This window comes from Peromyscus leucopus, chromosome 8b, assembly GCF_004664715.2.
Source record: "Peromyscus leucopus breed LL Stock chromosome 8b, UCI_PerLeu_2.1, whole genome shotgun sequence".
Lineage (NCBI taxonomy): Eukaryota > Metazoa > Chordata > Mammalia > Rodentia > Cricetidae > Peromyscus > Peromyscus leucopus.
The window spans coordinates 22,462,712-22,482,836 of record NC_051086.1 but is presented as its reverse complement, the minus strand read 5'-3'; the positions used below and the strand labels follow the sequence as shown (position 1 = coordinate 22,482,836).

The 20,125-nt window shown below is 39.2% G+C and overlaps 1 protein-coding gene across 31 annotated transcripts in view; it reads right to left on the bottom strand.

Moving 5' to 3' along the window:
- The window catches only part of Rbfox1 (RNA binding fox-1 homolog 1), a 1,601,479-nt gene that overhangs the window by 19,869 nt on the left and 1,561,485 nt on the right, over window positions 1–20,125 (bottom strand). For 21 of the 31 annotated variants that reach the window (XM_037201084.1, XM_037201092.1, XM_037201090.1 and 18 more), the window contains 2 exons: window positions 16,824–16,888; window positions 976–1,028 (listed from right to left, as the gene is read on the bottom strand). In XM_037201084.1, the coding sequence (XP_037056979.1) occupies window positions 976–1,028; window positions 16,824–16,888 (118 nt within the window). Of the gene's footprint in view, window positions 1–975; window positions 1,029–16,823; window positions 16,889–20,125 lie in introns of those variants that run through there. The other 10 variants (XM_037201093.1, XM_037201085.1, XM_037201091.1 and 7 more) reach the window with 2 other exon arrangements.

Genomic DNA, 20,125 nt, shown 5'->3' with positions numbered 1-20,125 from the left:
CAACATGTGACATGCTTGGTTATGGCTGTAGCATCCACTTTCCTTGGTCAAAAGCATCTCATTGGCAAGATTGCCTAGTGATTATTTGAGGTAGTTTAGGCTTTAGCCCACCACACACACATACTAAAAAAGGAGGAGAGAGAGGGAGAAAGGGAGAGAGGGAGAGAGGGAGATAGATAGATAGAGAGAGAGAGAGAGAAGGAGAGAGAGAGAGATCTAGTATTCATTAAAATGAATTTTATTTTATTTTAATCTATTTTGGCATTTAATCCAGTAATTCCAAACTTAATTGTTCTGAACTACATCAAAGCAAAATGACAGAGATTATTTTGATGGACATATCATGCAACTAGGCAATTTCCATTCACCAATGTCCTAGTTTTGATAGCAAAATAAACTTTCCTTTCCTTAAGTCCTGATACTTGAGAATATGTGTTGAAGGAAAGGAAACAGGATCTTTAGCTAATGAAAGGAAGATCGCCTTCTTATAAGACAGACATAATCATATTTCCTAATGCCACTGGCTTTGTAGATGCAGTCTCTTATGGCCAGTAATATTCTATAAAGATCCCAAATAATTCCCATTTCAACCTCTCTGAATATAGATACAATATGTCAAAAAGCACGGGAGTCATGTCATGTCCCTAAGCTTTCTTGGTCAGGATTTTACAATAAGAATACTGATTATTCCATGAATTTTGTTGTGAATTTGTTCACCACAAGTGTTAGCCTTCTGAACCAGGAATTATTAAAATCAGAAATATAAACATCAGAGTTAGCAAAAATGCCTCATGTATTTTTCATATGGTAGATCCTAAAAGCTTCAGCTACACTCAAAAGTATATGGTCTCTTTCTCTCTTTATAAAAACTAAACTTACTATAGTGAGTTAACTGCAGCATGTGAAGAAGATAAAAAGAAAAAAAAGGATACTGAGACTCAGATGGGAGCATCAGGAAGTAGGAATGTCTGTTACCTGCAGAGGTGTTACAAGAAATTTCATCTGTTGCAACGAAGACGAACTGATTTCTGGAAGAGAAGATAAAATTCACAATACTGCTCGCTCAGGGGGAAACGTGCTCTCTGGCAATTGGTTCCATGTGCACAGGTGAAGGGTGGGGAGGGGGCTGCGTCTGCATGGGTGTGGCAAGGAAATGTGCTGATGAACCCTGGACTTGGGAAGCTTGAAATATCACAAAACAGGCATGCGGGACCACTTAAATGAAATCATGAGGGCTTCAGGATGTGGGCGTGTACAAGCTATTATTGTGCCAGGGTATTAATACTGCGTGTTACCAAAACATGCCAGGGTATATAGCTAAGGCCAAGCTATTTCAAGTTGTGCTTACATAGGTTTTTATGCTAAATATATACTACAACTTTTTAAAAATAAAGACTATGGTTAGGAAAAAAGTATACTAGGACTAACTAACTAGAATTATCATAAAACCCCATATATTATGACACAATAGTCAAAACTGTTTTTAAAAGGAAAGAAAAAATACTTTCATTGAAGAAGAGAACATTATATGAAATCAGATTATGGATAATAATTTCTTTATCAAACTAAGATTGCTATAAGAAGACAAAAAACTCACCAACTGAAATAACACCTATCTTTCCAAATTATTCTTGTTGGGGGAGGGGTGCATGTGCATGCCGTGATGCACACACAGAGGGCAGAGGGCAACCTTGGTCCTTGCCCTCCATTTTATTTGAGACAGCATCTCCTGTTATTTCCAGCTGTGTACACCCAGCTAGTTGGCCAGTGAGTTTCCAGGGATTCTCCTGTCTCTGTCTTCCATTGCACTGTAGGAGTGCTGCAATTATAGACACACAACACTGTGTGTGGCTCTAAGTGGGTCCCTGAGGGATTTGAACTCTGGTCCTTACAACTGAACAGCAAATGCTTTACCCACTGAGCCATCCCCTCACCTTTCTCCATTTATTTTGTAATGAGGCATATTGGAAAGAAAATTTTAAAAAATTGGAAAATGCTATTTCACTTTGATTTAGTAAATCTAGAAAGATGATAAAACCCCCCCTTAAGGCATTTTCAGTGGTGGCAATTCCACAATGTAAGGTGTTTGAATGGAGAGGTACTGTTGATTTCCCTAGAAATATGAATAGCTATACCTTGCCAATTGGAATGACTCCTTGAGATTGACTAGGGTCTTAAATGCCTTGAAAACCCCAGAAGGTGCTGGGTTCTCATTTGTTAAATTTTTACTGTGCATAGGGATCAAGAACCCAGATAAATGCATTTCTGGGGGAGTCTTAGTGTGATTGCTTTTGTCCCAGTGTTCAAAAACATCCAGCAACTGAGCATTTCATAAAACATCTTAGAAGAGTTTTACTGTCGAAAGAGGCGCACCTTTGGATATAAACAGAGATGCCTCTCGAATATTCCCTGAAACTTAATGTTCAGTTGAAAATTTTAGTTGCTTCTAAACCAATAAAATTCTAACAAAATTATACACTCTCTGAGAATACTGTCTTCTATAAATCAAAAGTCAAACTAAGTTCATTTATCACCTATCTTAAAACAATAAAAGTTAGTTTTGTTGGATCTTTGCTACATTTTTATTATGTCCCAAACTTTTTGAAACTTAGAAACTACTGGGTTTCAGATTGCCTAGGTTTGAGGAGCAATACAATTGATATATCTGAAAATGAAAGAGCTATATGGTATGGAATTTGATTTGACTCACATAAGGGCTAGTGAGATTTGGCATGCCTAAACCGCAGGTAGAGTATTCCCAGCATGCATCAGACAAGCATTCAGAAGGACCTCTATTCACAAGGTGCCCATAACAGGAGCTCAGCCATAACTGAACATGGCAGCCTTGTCCATTCATAGAGTGGTCCCTTAGAAGAGGCATTCCCATATGCATGATGTGTGTGAGTATTGTTTAAGCAGCCCTGCCTTACTCTTACTCCCCAGTTCTATAAGACATGACAAATGTGTATGTTGCTTCTGCATGGCTCCCTTCTAAGAAATAGTATATATAACTAATGAAGACCTTGAACTGACCATCCTGCCTCTATATTCAACATGTTACCATTACAGGCATATGCCCCACACCTAGTTTTACCTGTTGCTAGGGATTTAACCCAGTGTTTAATGTATGATAGGCAAACACTGTGCCAACTGAGCTACAACCCCAACTCCTAGGTTGCTAGATGGGGTGAGCAGGGCTGATTGTAGGCAACCCACACAGATGCTAAATGGTTGCCGAATGAATACAGAAAACTGGCAAGATTAAGCCCACGGGTATTATTATAAAATAATTAGATCTTAAGGTTTCCAGAATTTTATGCAATATGATGTTACCTTTAGGGGTGATCTTTTGGACACCATGATTTTAACTCTTAAAATACTACATATTTTTCTCCTGCTCTTCTTCTCTTTCCTTCTTCCTCTCTCCCCTCTCCCTTCTTTCTTACATCCGTCTTTCTTTTTACTCTTTTCCTCCTTCCTTCCCTCCTACCATCCACCATTGCTCTGGTAACCTCTTTTATTTTCTCTTCTCATTAGGTATTTTTTTTATTGTTGTTGTTTGTTTGGAGGTGGGGTCTTACTATATCAAACAATCTGGTCTCAAGGTGCGAGGTTCAACAGATCTTCTCTGAGGCTTCTGAGTAGCTGGGCCTGTCTATCACTATTTTCATAATTCTTGGGGGTGTTTTTTTGAACAAAGGAGATCACATCTGCTCTGAAACTCAATTCCTAAAAAGAATTGGCTTAGTTGGATTACATTAAGTAAGGTTAAATCTCAAAGATCTAAAGGTCATTTCCAGTAGTGGCAGAGAAGGAAATGGCATACACTGGTGTAGTACCAGAAGGACTTACAACAGGCTTTCAAAAATTGATGGTCAACTTAAGCAGAATTTAGCATTTCTGTGCTCTTCTGCTTTCTCTTGAAATATCCATAACTAGTCCCATTTCATTTCAGAAAGATCCCCACAAAATGTCAGCAAAGTGTCTTTCTACAGAGCTCACTAAATATGAGTCTGTGAGGACATCAGCCTTCTAAGTGTTTGCTTTCATTGGTTGATTATGAGTAAGATCAATAGAAAAGTTGTGTCAAAGAGGCTCAAAAGGGTGGTCAATGTGATGGCCAATAGAACAATGATACTGGAATTCTCAAGGGCCTCACATTAGTGTCCATCACCCAATGCTATGCCATTTTATGGATATTTCTGTTCCTTCTACCCTGAAGGAACATTTAAGACAAATGTTCCATTTAGATGCATATAAATAGGCCCATGATTTGTTCTATGAAGCCATTTATCCCAAATTAGCAGAGAGAGACAAGAATGAAAATTGTAGCTGAAAAGAGTGCTGTCTCCAAACAAGCTCAGAAAGATTAAAATGGTCCAAACAGTGCAGGTGTGGAGCTACCTCTCATGACAAGAAAGGAGGCTGGTACTATGGCCACTTCCTTCTGTTAATCATCAGATGTTTACTATGCTCCATACAGACCTATGCATTTAAACGCTGCCTTACACCTTATTTTTAACAAATTGGCCTGTACCTCGGTTGTAGTTGACAGTGTCTGGCTAAGTCATCTCAACCTTGATTGAACATGGTGATTACCTGGGGAACTTTTAACATTCCTGGCAACTGAGTTACACCCAAGACCCATTGAATGAGCATCTTTGTGGATGGAGCTCAAGCATAGGCTGCTTCTTCTCTCCTGATCATTTTCAAGAGCACTAGAGTTCGGGTGTTGCTTGTCTGGTTGAATGGTTTATAGCTTGAATGATCCACAGACTCACAGAGAGAGGTCAGGGGAGTGCTATCAGCTGGGTCTTCTCTTCTCTGGATTCTGTGTTAGCTGATCTGGGCCAGAATCCAATGGGCACTCTGAAGGCAATCATACTAGATTAATAGCCAACACTGAATTGGTAAACCTTTAGTTCTGTATGCTAAGAGCTATGCTTCTTGAGACTTCAGACTATCAAATATGGATTGAGCACTTGTCTGTGATATGAGGCTGCTAAATGTCATCATACATTCATACATATTTATTTGATCTTTCTTATAATATCTTTTATAGTTACTCTGATGAAAGGTGAGTAAACTGAGCCAGGCCATTTGAGGCAAAATGCTAAGTGGTAGAAATGGAAGATGAACACAGTTATCTGGGACCCAGCCCCCTAGCCTCACTTCCTCCAAGATCTTGCTCAGGGGAAGTCATATGGAGCATGTTCAATCACTAGTAGCAGTGTGCCTCTCTAGGGAAATTTCCTATTATATTGTTTTGGATCTTCAGCTTCTTTGAGACAAAATGATATGTATTTGAACTCTTCTTTGCATATACTATGACTGAAGCTTGAGAGAGATGATTATAAGTATATTCAACTTCCCATGATGTAGAAATGGCATATTTCATTTATCCACAGACTTCCTTCCATTTTAAGATGGTTTCCATAGATCAACCTTCTAGAGGCCCTCTGACTCAGCTGGTGGCATATTTAAATTAGCCTTGTGGCTTACCATATATCATCTTTATTTCTCACTCCCCCTACCCCCAGGTTAAATCTCATCTATTTGCAATTTTCTTCCAAAAATAATTACCCACTGAATTCTAAGTGTCAAGTGAAAAGACTGGCCTGCTAGCATTTCTCAAAGGGATTTGAGAAACCAGGCAATCATTGAAGGATTGGCTTTGGCATGAGCAAGTGAGGTCCAACTGTAACTGTTCCTTCTCAAAGTGCACCAATGTTAAGTTTATTGTTAAAGGTTCTATTGTCTCCTTACTCTTTGGCTTCTCAATTCTATATTGCTATTGTTAAAAACTACAGATCTGTGTTCCTCATAGTGAGTCTTCATGAATCAAATGCTATAGATTTCAAACCTAATACAACACTCATGTATATTTAAAACCCTGCAAGATGCTGACTACAAAAATCCCTACAGCCTGTGAGTTGGTCTCTTGACCTGGAAGGCGACAGCAGAGGTCCCCCAACATAGTAATTGGATGAAATCAATTTGATTCTACCTGCAGGTTCTGGGGAATCTGTTAGTTATAAGGCCCAGAGGTTCCCAACCTTGATGTCCCAACCTTGACGACAAGTAAGGATTTGTGTGTGTGTGTGTGTGTGTGTGTGTGTGTGTGTGTGTGTCCACATATGCTACAATATACATGTGGAGGTGAGAGGAGAAGTTACTGGAGTTAGTTCTCTTTCACCGTGTGAGTCCTTGGGATCAGGTCATTAGGCTTGGTGGCAGACACCCTTACCCACCTACCCATCTTGCTAGCTCCATTGGTTTTTCAAATGGTCATTGAGGACTCAGAGCTAAGCCACAGGGATGGGGCATGTTCTTAGGGCCTTTGTACCATTGTGGAAGGCCTGTACTGGATACACCATCTTCAACCTCATAATCTCAGGTATATGTCAGTTTTGTTACTTAGAAGAGGAAAATGATACAACTGCTTTTGATCACTGTTTAACCTCTCTTCCCATGTCCAGCTTCAAAGTTCTATTCTGGAAGGTACAGATCCCAGTGAGGTGCATGTTTGCCTTCCCTGTGGTTATTTTTATAGGTTTCATGTATAATATATCATATACACATGAGATGTGGCATATACAGACAAACCAACAAATAACCAAATGAAGTAGAAAAGGCTGCAAAAGGGAGCTATCATGATCCCTTATAAAAATGAATATATGAAAGCATATTTAGAGTCACTTCATGTAGGCACAACTGCTTTGCTTATATTGTATTAAAAAGGCTTAAATTAAGAGAGTTTCCAGTTTCTCCTAAATTTGACTGTTTGACAAGACAACCCTGGGACTTTGGAAAGTCATTTCTCAGGGCTTTTCTCTTATCCAGAGATCATGCACACCTTCCCCGTCATATCAGTCTCTCTAACAGCCTGCCCTTCCCCCACTGCCCATTATATCCCCAGTCAGATGAGACAGAGCTAGCAGCGACTCTCAAAGGCAGGGCTGTCAGTACAAGCTGTGTCTCATTAGGAAGGTTATCTCAACTCTGAGGGCTTTAGTCTTCTCACTGGGAAATTGAGCTAGAAATTAAAATATATGTTCCTCAAAGACTTTGTGCAGATTTAATTGAAAATGAAAACAGCGTGGAAGATAGCGTCATCTTCTGCCCCACTCAAAAAAAGGGCAGTGGATTTGGAGGCTGGATTTGTCCTGGAAAAGGTTGTCTCCTTTAGGAAGCTGGTACATATCTGGTAACTCCATCCTTTTTGAAGGTGCATGAGCAGATGATCCATACACAAGCAGAAGCATGAATATGGGAAAAATGTGTCTGAAGTCACTAAATAAACACTCATGGAGTTGAGAGACACTGCTGGTGGTGATGGTGGTGGTGGTGGTGATGCTGGTGATGGTGGTGATAGTGATGGTGCTGCTGGTAGTGATGGTGATGGTGATGCTGGTGGTGATGGTGGTGGTGGTGGTGGTGGTGGTGGTGGTTGGTGGTGGTGGTGGTCGTGGTCATGGTGGTGTTGATGGTATACTACGTGTTGATCTCAGGCTATAGCTGAAGCACTTCCATTCAAAACCATGTAATAGTTTTTTTCACAGGAAGCCAAGGAGTTAGTGACCACCCATCTCTCTCACTTTACAGATCAGGCAAGCAGAATATTGATAAACTCTGTAACTTGCCCATATTCTCTCATGGATTAAATAATTGAACTAAGGTTAGATTCCAGCTTTAACCTAAATTTGTGATTATCTTCTGTATGTCAGTAGCACAGATTGATTAGCACAAGTACACATTAAAGAAAACAGACGATACATACAAGATCCTGTTTCAAAACATAGCTCAGCTATATCCTGCCATGGGCTATGAAGGAACATGTAGAACCTCAGTGTGCCACTGTTCTTGTGAGTCTTAGAGATGATCAGGTGGGAAAACAACTCACAGTTTAAATGTAGTTAACTTAATCTCTAGCCTCTGTCAGTCCAGTGCTTATAGTAAATCATCTCTAAGATAGCCTCAGATCAGAAATTAAGTAGCTAATGACATTTGTACCAGCTTATTGATTTATAACATTCACCTCACTTGTAGTCTGATGAGTATGATCTGCCTTCTGAGCAGATGAGAAAGCTAAGGCTCAATGACATTAAAAGAAACCAGATTCAGTTCTTGAAAGGTTTGTTTTATATTGATGCCAGCCTATTATACAGTCAATGACAAGATCTTACCATGGAGGCACTTTCTCTTCCTATGACCTTGGGGTTAGGATAATGATAATTATGGCCAGAGGCCAGTTGAAGCAGGTGGTCACAAGGGAATATAGTTTGAGAGATGCCAAACATTTATGAGGTCACTGAAGAAGGGAGACTGGAGTGAAGACAGTAGCAGGTGGGTAGACCCACGGATGAAAGTTATCAGAGATGTTGCCTCCTCCTATCTCTGGCTAAAGCATTTTAAGGTAAATTATGAAGACAGCTAGGGAGAAATAATACTTGGGTTTAATTGTTTGAACTTTTTGGAATCTATTCATCTGTCTAAACATGCATTATTGTATAGCAAAACTAAGCTGGATGGAGGGCCAGACAGCTAGCTAATTAAGAATCTCTTCAGTTCTCCCCCACCAACAGTAAGCAGGTTTCCTTCTAACTGTTTTGTATGTTAATTAACTATGAAATGCACTACAGTTTTGAAGAGCATTGAATTCCGGAAGAATCAATCACTGTGATCTACATCGGGGAGAAAAATCATCAAAAAAAGAAATCATCATTCATTGCTGTCAGATGACTTTTTCTACACAAAATTGCTAAGTTATAGAAATAACTTAGATGCCACATGCCAATGGCAGCCAATTCTGGACATCAACCTGTGCTCTTAGGCACAGGGTTATAACTTGCTTTGATACCCTTAGAAGTAGGAGAGGGTCTTAACGGAAAAATTCCATCTTGTTCCAAAAGATAACAGCTTTAGCATATGAGCTAAGGTCAAAATAGAGAACAGAAAGGAGAAGTCAATCCCCAATAAAAATAACATCTAAAGGAAAAATATTGTAGAGAAGTTGCATGTTTTAAATAGATAATTTTAAATTTGTATATATGTGTGTGTGATATATGTGTGTAAGCACATACGTGTGCACCAGTCACTCTCCATCTCATTGCTGAGTCAGGGTCTTCACTGAACCTGGAGCTTGGCATTTCAGTGAGCTTGGCTGGCAAGTGAGCTCTACAGATTTGACTGTTTCCCAGCATTGGGATCAAAAGTGCATGCCACCATGCCTTGTTTGTAGATGGTTGCTGGGAATTTGGACTTGAGTCTTCATGCTTGTGGAATAAGAATTTCCCCCAGTTTGAGGGGAGACATATATAAATATTTCATAAGCTAAGATTCTACCTTGGGTGTGTGTCCTTCTGTTCTGCTGGATGACTGTCATTACCAAGGTCACTCTTTATTGTGAGTGGGAAGGGCTCACCCAGTGGCTGTGGAGTCTGTATTCTCACCACAGGTTCCTGACCTACCTCTAGGAAGCCAATGTTTTCTAAGCATTCACAGTGGAAGGGCTGTGATGGTACTACTTAAAAGATGGATTCCATTTGCTTTTTTGTGGCCCATCAAGCCAATGATCTGCAACCTGAAAAGCATGTGATCGGGCCATGACATGACCAAAGGAGCTGTTATACCTTGTCTTGTCACCTGCAGAAGTGGCTTCCCATGTGGATGTGATGGCCATGGTCTGTTGGGTTTGGAATGCCCTTAATCTCTCCCTGGACCCTTTTTGGTCTGGTCTGTGGATTATTACAGGTCTATTTTTTCTAACTGCCTCAATTACATATTCATCCAACAGTGCATAACATTAGACAAGCCATGGTAGGTTATGGATAAAAAGTAATTAATTCTTGAGACAAAACTTGGACTCATTTAAGGCTTGAGAGAACCGTGTGTGTGTGTGTGTGTGTGTGTGTGTGTATGATTATATATGAGTGTGTATGTGAATGTGAAAGTGTGTATAAATGGTCTCTAGGTTAAAAATAAGAGAAAATCAGGAAGTGGGTCCTTTAATAATACCAGTATTTCTCCTTACTGTTCAGTTTGGCATCAATAGACCCAAATTACAAGTGCTTTTTGCTTCTTCCTCTAGAATTTCAGAATCATCTTAGTTGTTCTCAAATTAAATCAATAACAATTTAAAGGGTATATTGGGAAAAAGTAGAATTAGCATAGCTGTAACTTTTTTAAGAATGTAAAATCAGAACAATTTTAAAGATGCAGTGACATGTGCATATGGCCTATTAAAGAATTTGCTTTTGCCTGGCATTTCATCTTATATTTCAGCTGTATCATAGCTCTCTCAGAAGTGAATTTCTTTTAAATATCTGATAACTTTCTAGAACAATTAAATTCTCTTTCTCTTCTTGAAGGGGCTGTGTGTCACTCAAAAATGTGACTGAATCTGTTAAAGAAATGAACTTTAAATAAAAAAAAAACAGAGACACATAAAAGTAAGACAATATACATACATATATCTGGGTGCATATGTGCCTGTGTGTGCATGTGAGCATGCACATGTATGGATGTTTTCAATATAGAGGTTTTAATAAAATCCTGACTATACTTTCAGCAGTGGCACTGGGATACAAATGGATATAAAGACACTGGTGACTCATTCCTGCTACATTTCTATTATAAGGTAGCAGAGCATCTTTTGTTTGAAAAAAAAAAACAAAACCTAGAATTGCTCATCACAGTGACAGAAATTACTAAAAAACTAAAACCAAGAACAACCTCAGTAAGCTGCTGCCACAAGCTACTGGGCAACGGCTCCTTCTTACTGTCACTTCATGCCTGACAGTCAAGAATGACCTCAGCGGCATTATCTCACTGAGCCATGCCACATGATACTCTTGGGTCTGCCCTGAGCCCTCATGAACTTCCCCCTTAGCCCTCTGTGAACCTGAGAACACCATTCTTGTTTGGCATGACCAAGTTTTGTCATACCCTCCCTAGATTTTCTCATGAGTTTGTTTTTTAAAAAGATAGAAAATGTAAACAGGAAATCCCCACACAGTTGTCAAGGTTTATTTTTCCAAGGCAGTCTCCAGAAAGGGAAATTGGCTATGAACTAAAAAAAGAAGAAACAAAGGTACCATATTCTATTGTGGCTCATTCCTAGGGGAAAAGCATTTTAACTGCATGGTAGAAGGAAGAATGGTCAGAATTCACTAGTCCCCAAAGAGAGAGTTGATGGCCACATTTCAGTTTCCCAGATCTCCTAGCCCTGGAAAGCAGTACATCTGTGAACGTGAGACCTATCCTTACACATGTCCCCAAGAACAGGCATGAGGCTTACTTCTGCTGTTCTGAAATAGTTGGAATTCTTATCATACCTGGTTTGAAAAGGAAGAACTGGGACACCAGGAAATGCCCCTCCTCTGTGCTGTCTGTTCTCATTAAACATTCTACATGGTCTATACATTAAACTCTCTATATTTTAATGCATAGCTAGAAAAAAAAGTGTAAAATCATCAAGTTCAGATGATACAACAATTTTGTAAAATAATCTTTCTACAACAAAAATAAAGTCCTTAAATGTAAATAGTGAATTTTTTATTCAGGATGCTCACTTGCTTTTTACAGTGCCAACACCCTACATAGGTTTTTTTTTTTTGTGTGTGTGTGTGTGTGTGTGTGTGTGTGTGTGTGTGTTTGTACATATACATACTATTCTCTCTCTCTCTCTCTCTCTCTCCCTCTCTCTCTCTCTCTCTCTCTCTCTCGGATGCTAAGCAAAATGACTTATCATTTTAAATGAAGCTATTTGCCTGTTTTCATGGTGGAAGTTTGGTAATCTTAAATCTGAATCCAGAAAATAACTTCTAAGATAGACTGAGGGGCTGTTACATAGGTGGGAACGGACTCAGATCCAACTGCTGCTTCAGTCTTTAGAATAAGGTTTTACATAAGAATTTCATTCTGTTCTCTGTAGACTTGCTCATGATGCAATAGAAGAGGGAAAAATAGATGGTATTTTACTCTTGATAATTCCCTTTTCATTTCTTGCTCCCTCCTTCCCCCTGCTTATCCTGCTTCTACTTCCTTCCTTTCTGTTTTCTTTCCTTCCTTTATCCACGCACCCATGGATCTAAGTATCATCTATCTCTCTTCACATCCATCCATCCATCCATCATCCATCCATCCATCCATCCATCCATCCATCCATCCATCTCCCCATCTACATATGTTTGACGTTTCTGCCTTTATCATCTATGTAATTTTAAATATGATACCAAAGATATGCCTAATTATTCCTATTACATTTTTTAAAAATTTACTAATCTATCTCTCTCTGAAATGAATCCTCTACTCTTCAGCTTGTGAGCACCTGGTCTGAATGGTGCTTAACACACACCATATGAGTGCCTGAACTGCACAAGTCCTGGCTTTTTTGTTCTGAGAATTATCTCCAAAACTCTTAGAAGTTCCCTATATGTATGTAAGATGACAAGATTTTGTTTTGGTTTATATTAGGTTGAGCGATATGGAATTGCCAATATTATACTTTCTTTTCTTATCATATAAAAACAATGAAACTTTAAGGTCTCAGAAAATGAAGAGAATAAATTGAAAGCAGAACCCGGCTGCTTGCAGCCTCCTTGCTTAGTCTATGTGTCTGATTCTGCACTCTCATGTTAATACAACTCTGGCATTTGTAGATCTTTATAGTAAATAAATGTTTTATAGTTTTGTCTGACTTTTAATGAGCTTCTCTTACCCAGAAGATAACTTTACATAATTGTGAATATCTCATTCTATGTTCTGGAACACATATTTCTTGGTTACTTAAAAATGTATTTTTATATTATAACAATGCAAAAGCCCTTATTATAATAAAAATATAAGAAAATGTATTTAGGATAGAAATTATTTGATAAAAATCATTTTATCATAAACATATTTCCTAAAAGTGTCAACCAATGGACATCAACATTCCAATGAGCACATCTCTCTAACCTAAATAGAACTTGATATAATTTATTTTCCTTCTTAAGTGATAGATTGTTATGCCTTAATTTTCAGTATTATGTACTATCTTACTTTTCAAAAAGTATTATATTTGTTTGAGAGGAAAATCATATTTTAATTGATAGAAGAAATGGTCCCAGTTACAACCATATTATTGTTAAACTTGACAGTAGGACATGCTGTTCTTGGTTCTTTTCTAACCTGCCTGTGTCTACTCTCTTCCCTAACATGGAGGGACACTTTCATGCACCAGTCCTTAGGGGAAGTTAGAGTATCAGCAAGCAGGACAAGCATGGCCAGGGTTTCTTTCTAGCCAGAGTATTTCATCAATGCTATGTACACATCACATATATTCCCCCACTATGAGTGGCACAATTCATTGAACAGGGTACCTTCCCCACTTCCCACCTCCCAGCTGGACAGCTGAAAGATGCAACAAGGACCAAGCCATAAAACACAAGGAACCAAGAGCCAATCAATAAAGAGACCTGTACCCCAGGCTTATTCCAAGCAAGCCATTCATGGAGCTAATGTGATGGACCTGTCCAACCCAACACATACCACAGACACATCAGCAACACCAAATAGCATGCAATGACCAGATGACCACAGGCCCCACCACCATGCTATGATTGGTTCAAGCTCAGAAAACAATCTCCTTGAGAGTCTGGACAGCTGGCTTCCATTACACCAAAGTGAGATTAACAAAATAAAGAACTGATCAGGTCAAGTGTTTACCAAATGTTTATAAAATGCCAAGGAAAGCTGTTCACTTATTCCCACTCAAAGAAGCTGTGATATTACCTAGTTCAGTTCAATCTTTGTGGTTTGGGAAAAGCTTGGCCCACAGCAGATGGTCTTTTCTTCAGGAGGTCAATACCCAGAGACTCTCAGGCTGCTCTGAGATTGTCAGCATGTGATCATTTAAGCAGGAAGATGATGGGCAGGGAGCTGCAAGGTGCCCATTAAAGACCTTCCAGACAGCACTGAGGTTACTGCAGTTCAATAGTTTTCAAAGGGTTCCTGAATCTTTAATTTTATAAGGGTATGATTTGTGTTGAGTAAAGGTAAAATTCCACGAATGGGAGTCGTGGGGGCAGCACAGAAGACTTAGTTTCACTTTGGAGAAGGCTGAAGAGTGAATCACAGGGAAGGTTTGTTGCTTGTTTCTTTTAATCAAATTGACAACCAGTGACCATTTTTCAAACATTCCCAACTCCACTGATTTCCCTTCCAAGTTTGAAAGGGTTTCTTTTGGTTAAGAGGTATATCTCTTTGTCATTCTGTCTGTCTTCTAGAGAAGAGGAAGTTAGAGTTTGCTGCTACTGATGCTATAGTATGAGTGTGTAAAAAAAATATTATTTTTTGCCTTGATAGATTCTGCATTTTTAGTAGAGATTCAAAAGCTATTGTGATAATCCGCCATTTCCCCCTGAATATATTTTAATAAAGCCCTTTCCTTGTCTGTATTGATTAAAAATAAAAGGAACCACCACTTAATAGTGATAAATCAAAACCAGAAATTCCATTTTAGAGATTGTTTTCTGGTAATTCACCTATTACTGAATTTACCTCAATGAATAATTCCATAGGTGACAAGTATTCTGCTTACAATAAAGTTAAATAGAGCCAGTAATCAATTTCCACAGCAACCAAGGGGACCTAATGTGCAAACATCTCTAATAAACAGCAAGAGGCCAATTACATGGAAAAGAATATAGTTAGTGGATTCCTTCAGCTGCAACTGTTACACTAAACTGGGAATTGAAGTTATTAAAGATTTACCAATCCAAGAATGAAGGTATTTTGTTTTTCAGTAGAATGTATCACCAATGAGAACTCTTAATAATATTAAAATTGTAGGTTTTATACAGATATTTACATATATGGTGTTCCACAATGCAGAGGATTTTAACAGTTTCAGACTGGTGCAAGTGGAGATGGTGGGCTTCCTCAGTAACTCTAAGAATAGTATTAAACATTGTTTGTTTTGATCAAGTGTCTAAATTAGTCTTATTGAAGAAGGCGATTTAAAGTCTATCTTTGTAATTAACCTTTCTTCAACTTGGGGCTAGATGCACTTATTCTGAGGAGAAGCAAGATAAACACTCAAAGAAATAAATCTGTTTAAGATTCTTATAATTATACAGCAGGCTAAAGTTACTATGATTATAATTACATACAAAGTGGGCGTTTGAGAATTTAGCATCTAGAGATATTTTCATAAAAATAATTAAGGGCTGTAGCTGAGCCACATTACAATTGAGACTGTGTGGATCTTCAGTGCATGGAATTTAATAACATTTAAGCCTTTTCATTTGTAGAATGATCTCAAGTATTTCAAGATTGTCATCATTTTTATTAGCCTTATTGACCCTCTCAATTTTCCTAACCCTGTGTCAGAGAATACTGAAGATGACAATTTACATGAAGCACCTTGCATCTTGGCAACTGATGCTTGGATAAATGGATAATTCATGTGTTTACAAGTGTGTCTGGCCAGTGGCTTGGATTTCTTTGAAGATTCTCTACAATTTAGAAAACGTGCTATGAGTGCTCATGAGAAAACAGTAATAATTCCTGTGTGTAGCCAGATAGCAAATCTCAGCTCTGCTTGCCAAAGAGTCATTTATGACAAGTTAGTGCATGGAGCTAAGTACAGCATCTTAAATTCAGGGATTTATTTTGCTTTATTAAACTGCCGAAGAATTCTGCAGCTGCTGCGAGCTAACAACACTTGTGAGAAATGGGGTGGAGGTGCAGGAAAAGTGCACCGCTGCAAACTGAGAGGAACTGCATGGCCACAAGCCGGGCGCAAGCCCAATGTCTTCTGACAGTTCTCTTTCTTGGGCCATGCCCTTGGTCTGCTTGCTTACCTGTCTGACCCAGCATGCCTCAGCCACACATGCAAATCGTTACCATACTATTATCATTTTATTCATGAAACATATCCTTAAATTAAAATAGTCATCACGAAAATAAGCACCCTCCGGGACATTCATGCATGCAGAGCACCTGAACATTCACATTGATGTCCGCAGAGAACAGAGCCAGGAAATCGCATTCAATATGGAAACACACGCATTTTGTTTGTTGGCTGGCTTACGACCCACCCCCCCCTCCAACAAGGCACCTATATAGAAATAGCTATAACTGTTTTAGAAACCATCACATCGCGAAAGCCTGGGGACCAAGCCAGTCACACACATTCATTTGGAATTCTGCATTTCTCAAATACATTTCTGTACCTCCAGCTGCCAGTCTTCATGTGAGGTGTGCAGTGCAAATGAAAGTTGGCTTATGTTTGTAGGTTTGGGCACTGGGCACTGCCAAGATCAATGAATCTCCTTATGAAAGCCAGATGTTCTGCCCATTCCTTTGTTTTGAATTCAATGGGCAGAGATGAAAGCTTTCCTGGGTGTCATGAGGGAAGGAAGTGAATCTTCAGGCTTAGTACTTTCTCATTTTCTTTCTATGAATTAGATGAAACTATGGTCTTACATAGAAGGCCATGAGAAAGTTGAATGGTAGTGTGTGTGTGTGTGTGTGTGTGTGTGTGTGTGTGTGTAAGATACATGGTCATAGGAATAAAGAGACCAGAAAATAGCTATCCAGGGACAGAGCAGATTTTCTTTGCATTGCATCAGACAAAGTGAAGAGTTCACAATGAGCAAGGCTTAAGCATCCATCTTCTCTCGAGGTAGCCTGTGCATAATAACTTCACCACAGGACCTAACTTTTAGGGGCATCCTCTTCAGTAGTCATGCATGTTTCAAGCAAGACCAAATAAGAATGAGAATTTCCTGCCCCACCAGCTATTTTCAAGTCATCAAGGGAAGAAAGACCCTTACCTGTCACTGTAGGCAGCGGCAGTGGCAGGGGTGGGCTGGGCGTAGCGGTATGCAGCATAACCACCCTAAAATACAAGTAGATATGAGGCTTAGGAACGCAGAGCCCAGTTCAGCAATACCCAGAAGTGAGGAGCCCGCACGAGAGAAGCAGGTACCCAAGGCCTCCCATCCAAGGTTGAGGTTAAGGAAAGCTTAGTATCACAGCAGAAGTAGAACAGTACTGGAGACAGGAGGTTGAAGACCTGTCCAGGCTGTGTGTTAAAGGTTAGAACTCCTAAGCATATCTTCAGAGGCAGAACCCAGAGGCCCTAAGAAAATGCATCTACGTGTTAATGATGTTGGTTTGGGGGTGAGGATTAAATATTCTTCCTACTTTGCTGAACTTTCCAGGTTTCCAGAATTGACCATGCTTTACCATAACTTACCAAATATTAACTTAAATTTTATTAAATTATCTTTATTTCTTCATAAAAGTAGATACTCTCCTGCCTCATATTGATTTTCAGAAACCAGATCAATAAGTTTTTTAGTAATTGCATGCATGTTTGTGTGTGTGTGTGTGTGTAGCCACTTAATCATTGATGGTTTTGTAGAAGGCTTTATTAATGTTCCATAATTATTACAAAAGTGAACAATTGTCAAAAATTCTGTCTTCTCAGCTGAAAATATTACACTGCTACTTGTCACACAAATTCAGATGAAGAATTTGGTTCAAGGGAGGGGGAAATATGATAAAGTCTTCCAATTTGTAAATAAAATCATTAAGAGAAAAAAATCTAAAAAGAAAAATAATTAACATTTAGTTCTGTGTACCAGTAATTGCCGTTGTTCAATTAAGCACAGAGGAAGAGCAAATGGGTACATTGAAAAGGAATTGTGTGCAGTGGAGCACTGATTATCCAACTGAGAAAATAAGGGCATCTTGCTCAACAGACCAGGGCAATATGTCAGTCACCATGGAATGATCTCAGCACAATTAACAAACTGGATCCAGTGTCTAGAGGTAACAAGGGCCTTATTCAGGTTCTAATGAGAATGTGCAGTATGCAATCCTTCAAGGTTGGAGTCTTGCCTTTAGGATGAGGGCTAACTCAGGATAAAGTGGCATGTCAGAGGGCTGACTACAGCAAAATGCCCAAGGACAGCAGGGCAAAGCTGACAAGTGTCATACATGTAGCCTTATACCCAGAGATGAAGCAAGGCTACAAAAGCAACTTGAAACACGTAGGTAATAGCTCTTGACAGTTTCTTCCAGTGTTTCTGACTGAAATCCTCTATCATATATGTCATAGCTCAATAGAGCCAGTTTTTCTATGAGGAAATTTGTTCTTTGGATCAGCCTTGGTTAAAGACACACCCAAGACTTCTTGGTGGATAATCACCAATAATACAGAGCCAGGAGTTTCCGTGACAGCTTTCCTTAAGGAAAAAAAAATGTGTAATTTAAAACAAAAAAAGGTCTTAGCCAGACACCACCTGGTGTTCCAAACACAGTGCTCTCTAATGAGGAATGAGGGAACTCATTAAAAGTGCCGAAGAGTCATAAAAACAAAGCAGGTGTCAGGCCAGCACTGAACTCCAGAGGAGGAATGATGGCCCATGAAGAAATCAGACCACCAGTTTTCCAGAGTTCTGCTTTTAATCTGCCTGACTATTTTTCTTGGCTTTCATGATGTATCAGAATGATATAAGTATGCAAGTATGTACATTAAATATAATGGGGTAAAAGGGGTTAGAATTGGCCAGCTAATGACTATGAGGCATTAGCATCAACTGAGTGAAGTGTGTGTGTGTGTGTGTGTGTGTGTGTGTGTGTGTCTGTGTCTGTGTCTGTGTCTGTGTGCATGCACGCATGTGGCTGTGCATCTGTCTGTCCAGAGCAAAGTTTGTTAAAGCTATTTGCATAGGTATATCAGTTTCCAAATAAATTCTAAGTGGTGATGGAATCTGTGCCCAGGAATGTCTCTTTGCAAGCCCTTGTGGCTCAGATTCTACAATTGTCTCTGGGCATTTACAGAAGGGTCTATCATGAGAGCAGGTAGGTATTCAACAAGTGGGAAGCACGGCTACAGTGCAAACAAAAGTAACAAATGTGAGCTCCACTGCCTACAAGGTTGATAATTCAGCTAGTAAGAACATTTTTAACTTTTTCTTTTGAATTTTCTTTTTGAGATTATAATCTGATTACACTATTTCTCCTTTTCCTTTCCTCTCCCCCAAAATAAGGTAAACTATGAGTTTGAGAGTGATCTCTTTTTTGTATATTTACTTAAGGCTTCACCATTGAGAGGAAATCAGCTTCTATGTTAAACAGTCACAAGTGGTTAGTACCCTGAGGTTTGGTCTGTTACTTAAGATTTTTGCTTTTAAACATTGTCTGTCTGTCTGTCTCTGTGCTTTGTTTCTGAGGCAAGATCAAATGCAGCACACTGTATCAATTGGGCTACATCCCCAGTCAAGTTTTTGTTTTAATTTCTATTTATGTGTATTTGTGTGGATGTATGACACATGTGTGCATGTGCCTACATAGGTCAGAAGGGGCCATTGCATCCTCTGGATGTGTAGTTATGGGTGGTTGGAGCCACCCAAAGTCAGGGCTGAAAACTAAACACTGGTCCTCTGAAGAGCAGCAAGCACTCGAAACTGCAGAGCCATGTCGCCGCCTTCCACTAAGAATTCTTCAGACTCTAGTCTGCTGGCATTTACAATGAGGTGGCTTTGACCTTGGTCAACAGATCACATGGTGCTAACAGCAGTGTTCTGCCGGTATCTTGTCCTGCATGGTGGCCAACAGTCTTAAGTGTTTTCTTATTACTTGAAATGCAGGGACTATAATTAATTAATTTACTTACATTTTGTTAATTTGATTTGCTTTTACCTTATCATTTATTTTGTGGCACTAGGATCTTGTACCTGCTGGTGAAATGTTCCACCATTAAGCTATTTTCCAAGCCCTCCTTCCTTTTGTTTAAACTTTATTTTTCACTTTGAGATAGTATCGTATAAGTTCAAAGTTGGCCTTGAGCTGATCTTATAGCCAAGAAAGCTTTGAACTTGTGATCCTCCTGTCTCCACCTCCAAAATGCTGGGATACAGTTATACCAGACTGACTATTGTTCAATGAATTCATGTATGTTGCATGTGTGTTCATGTGTGTGCAGCTGAGTGTGCACATATGAGTTCATGTGTTTGGAGGTCAGAGGACAACCTCCTCACAAACTGTCCACCTTCTATTTTTCTTTCTTTCTGAGACAGGGTCTCTCATTAGTCTAGAACTTGCCATGCAAGCCCTACAGATTCTT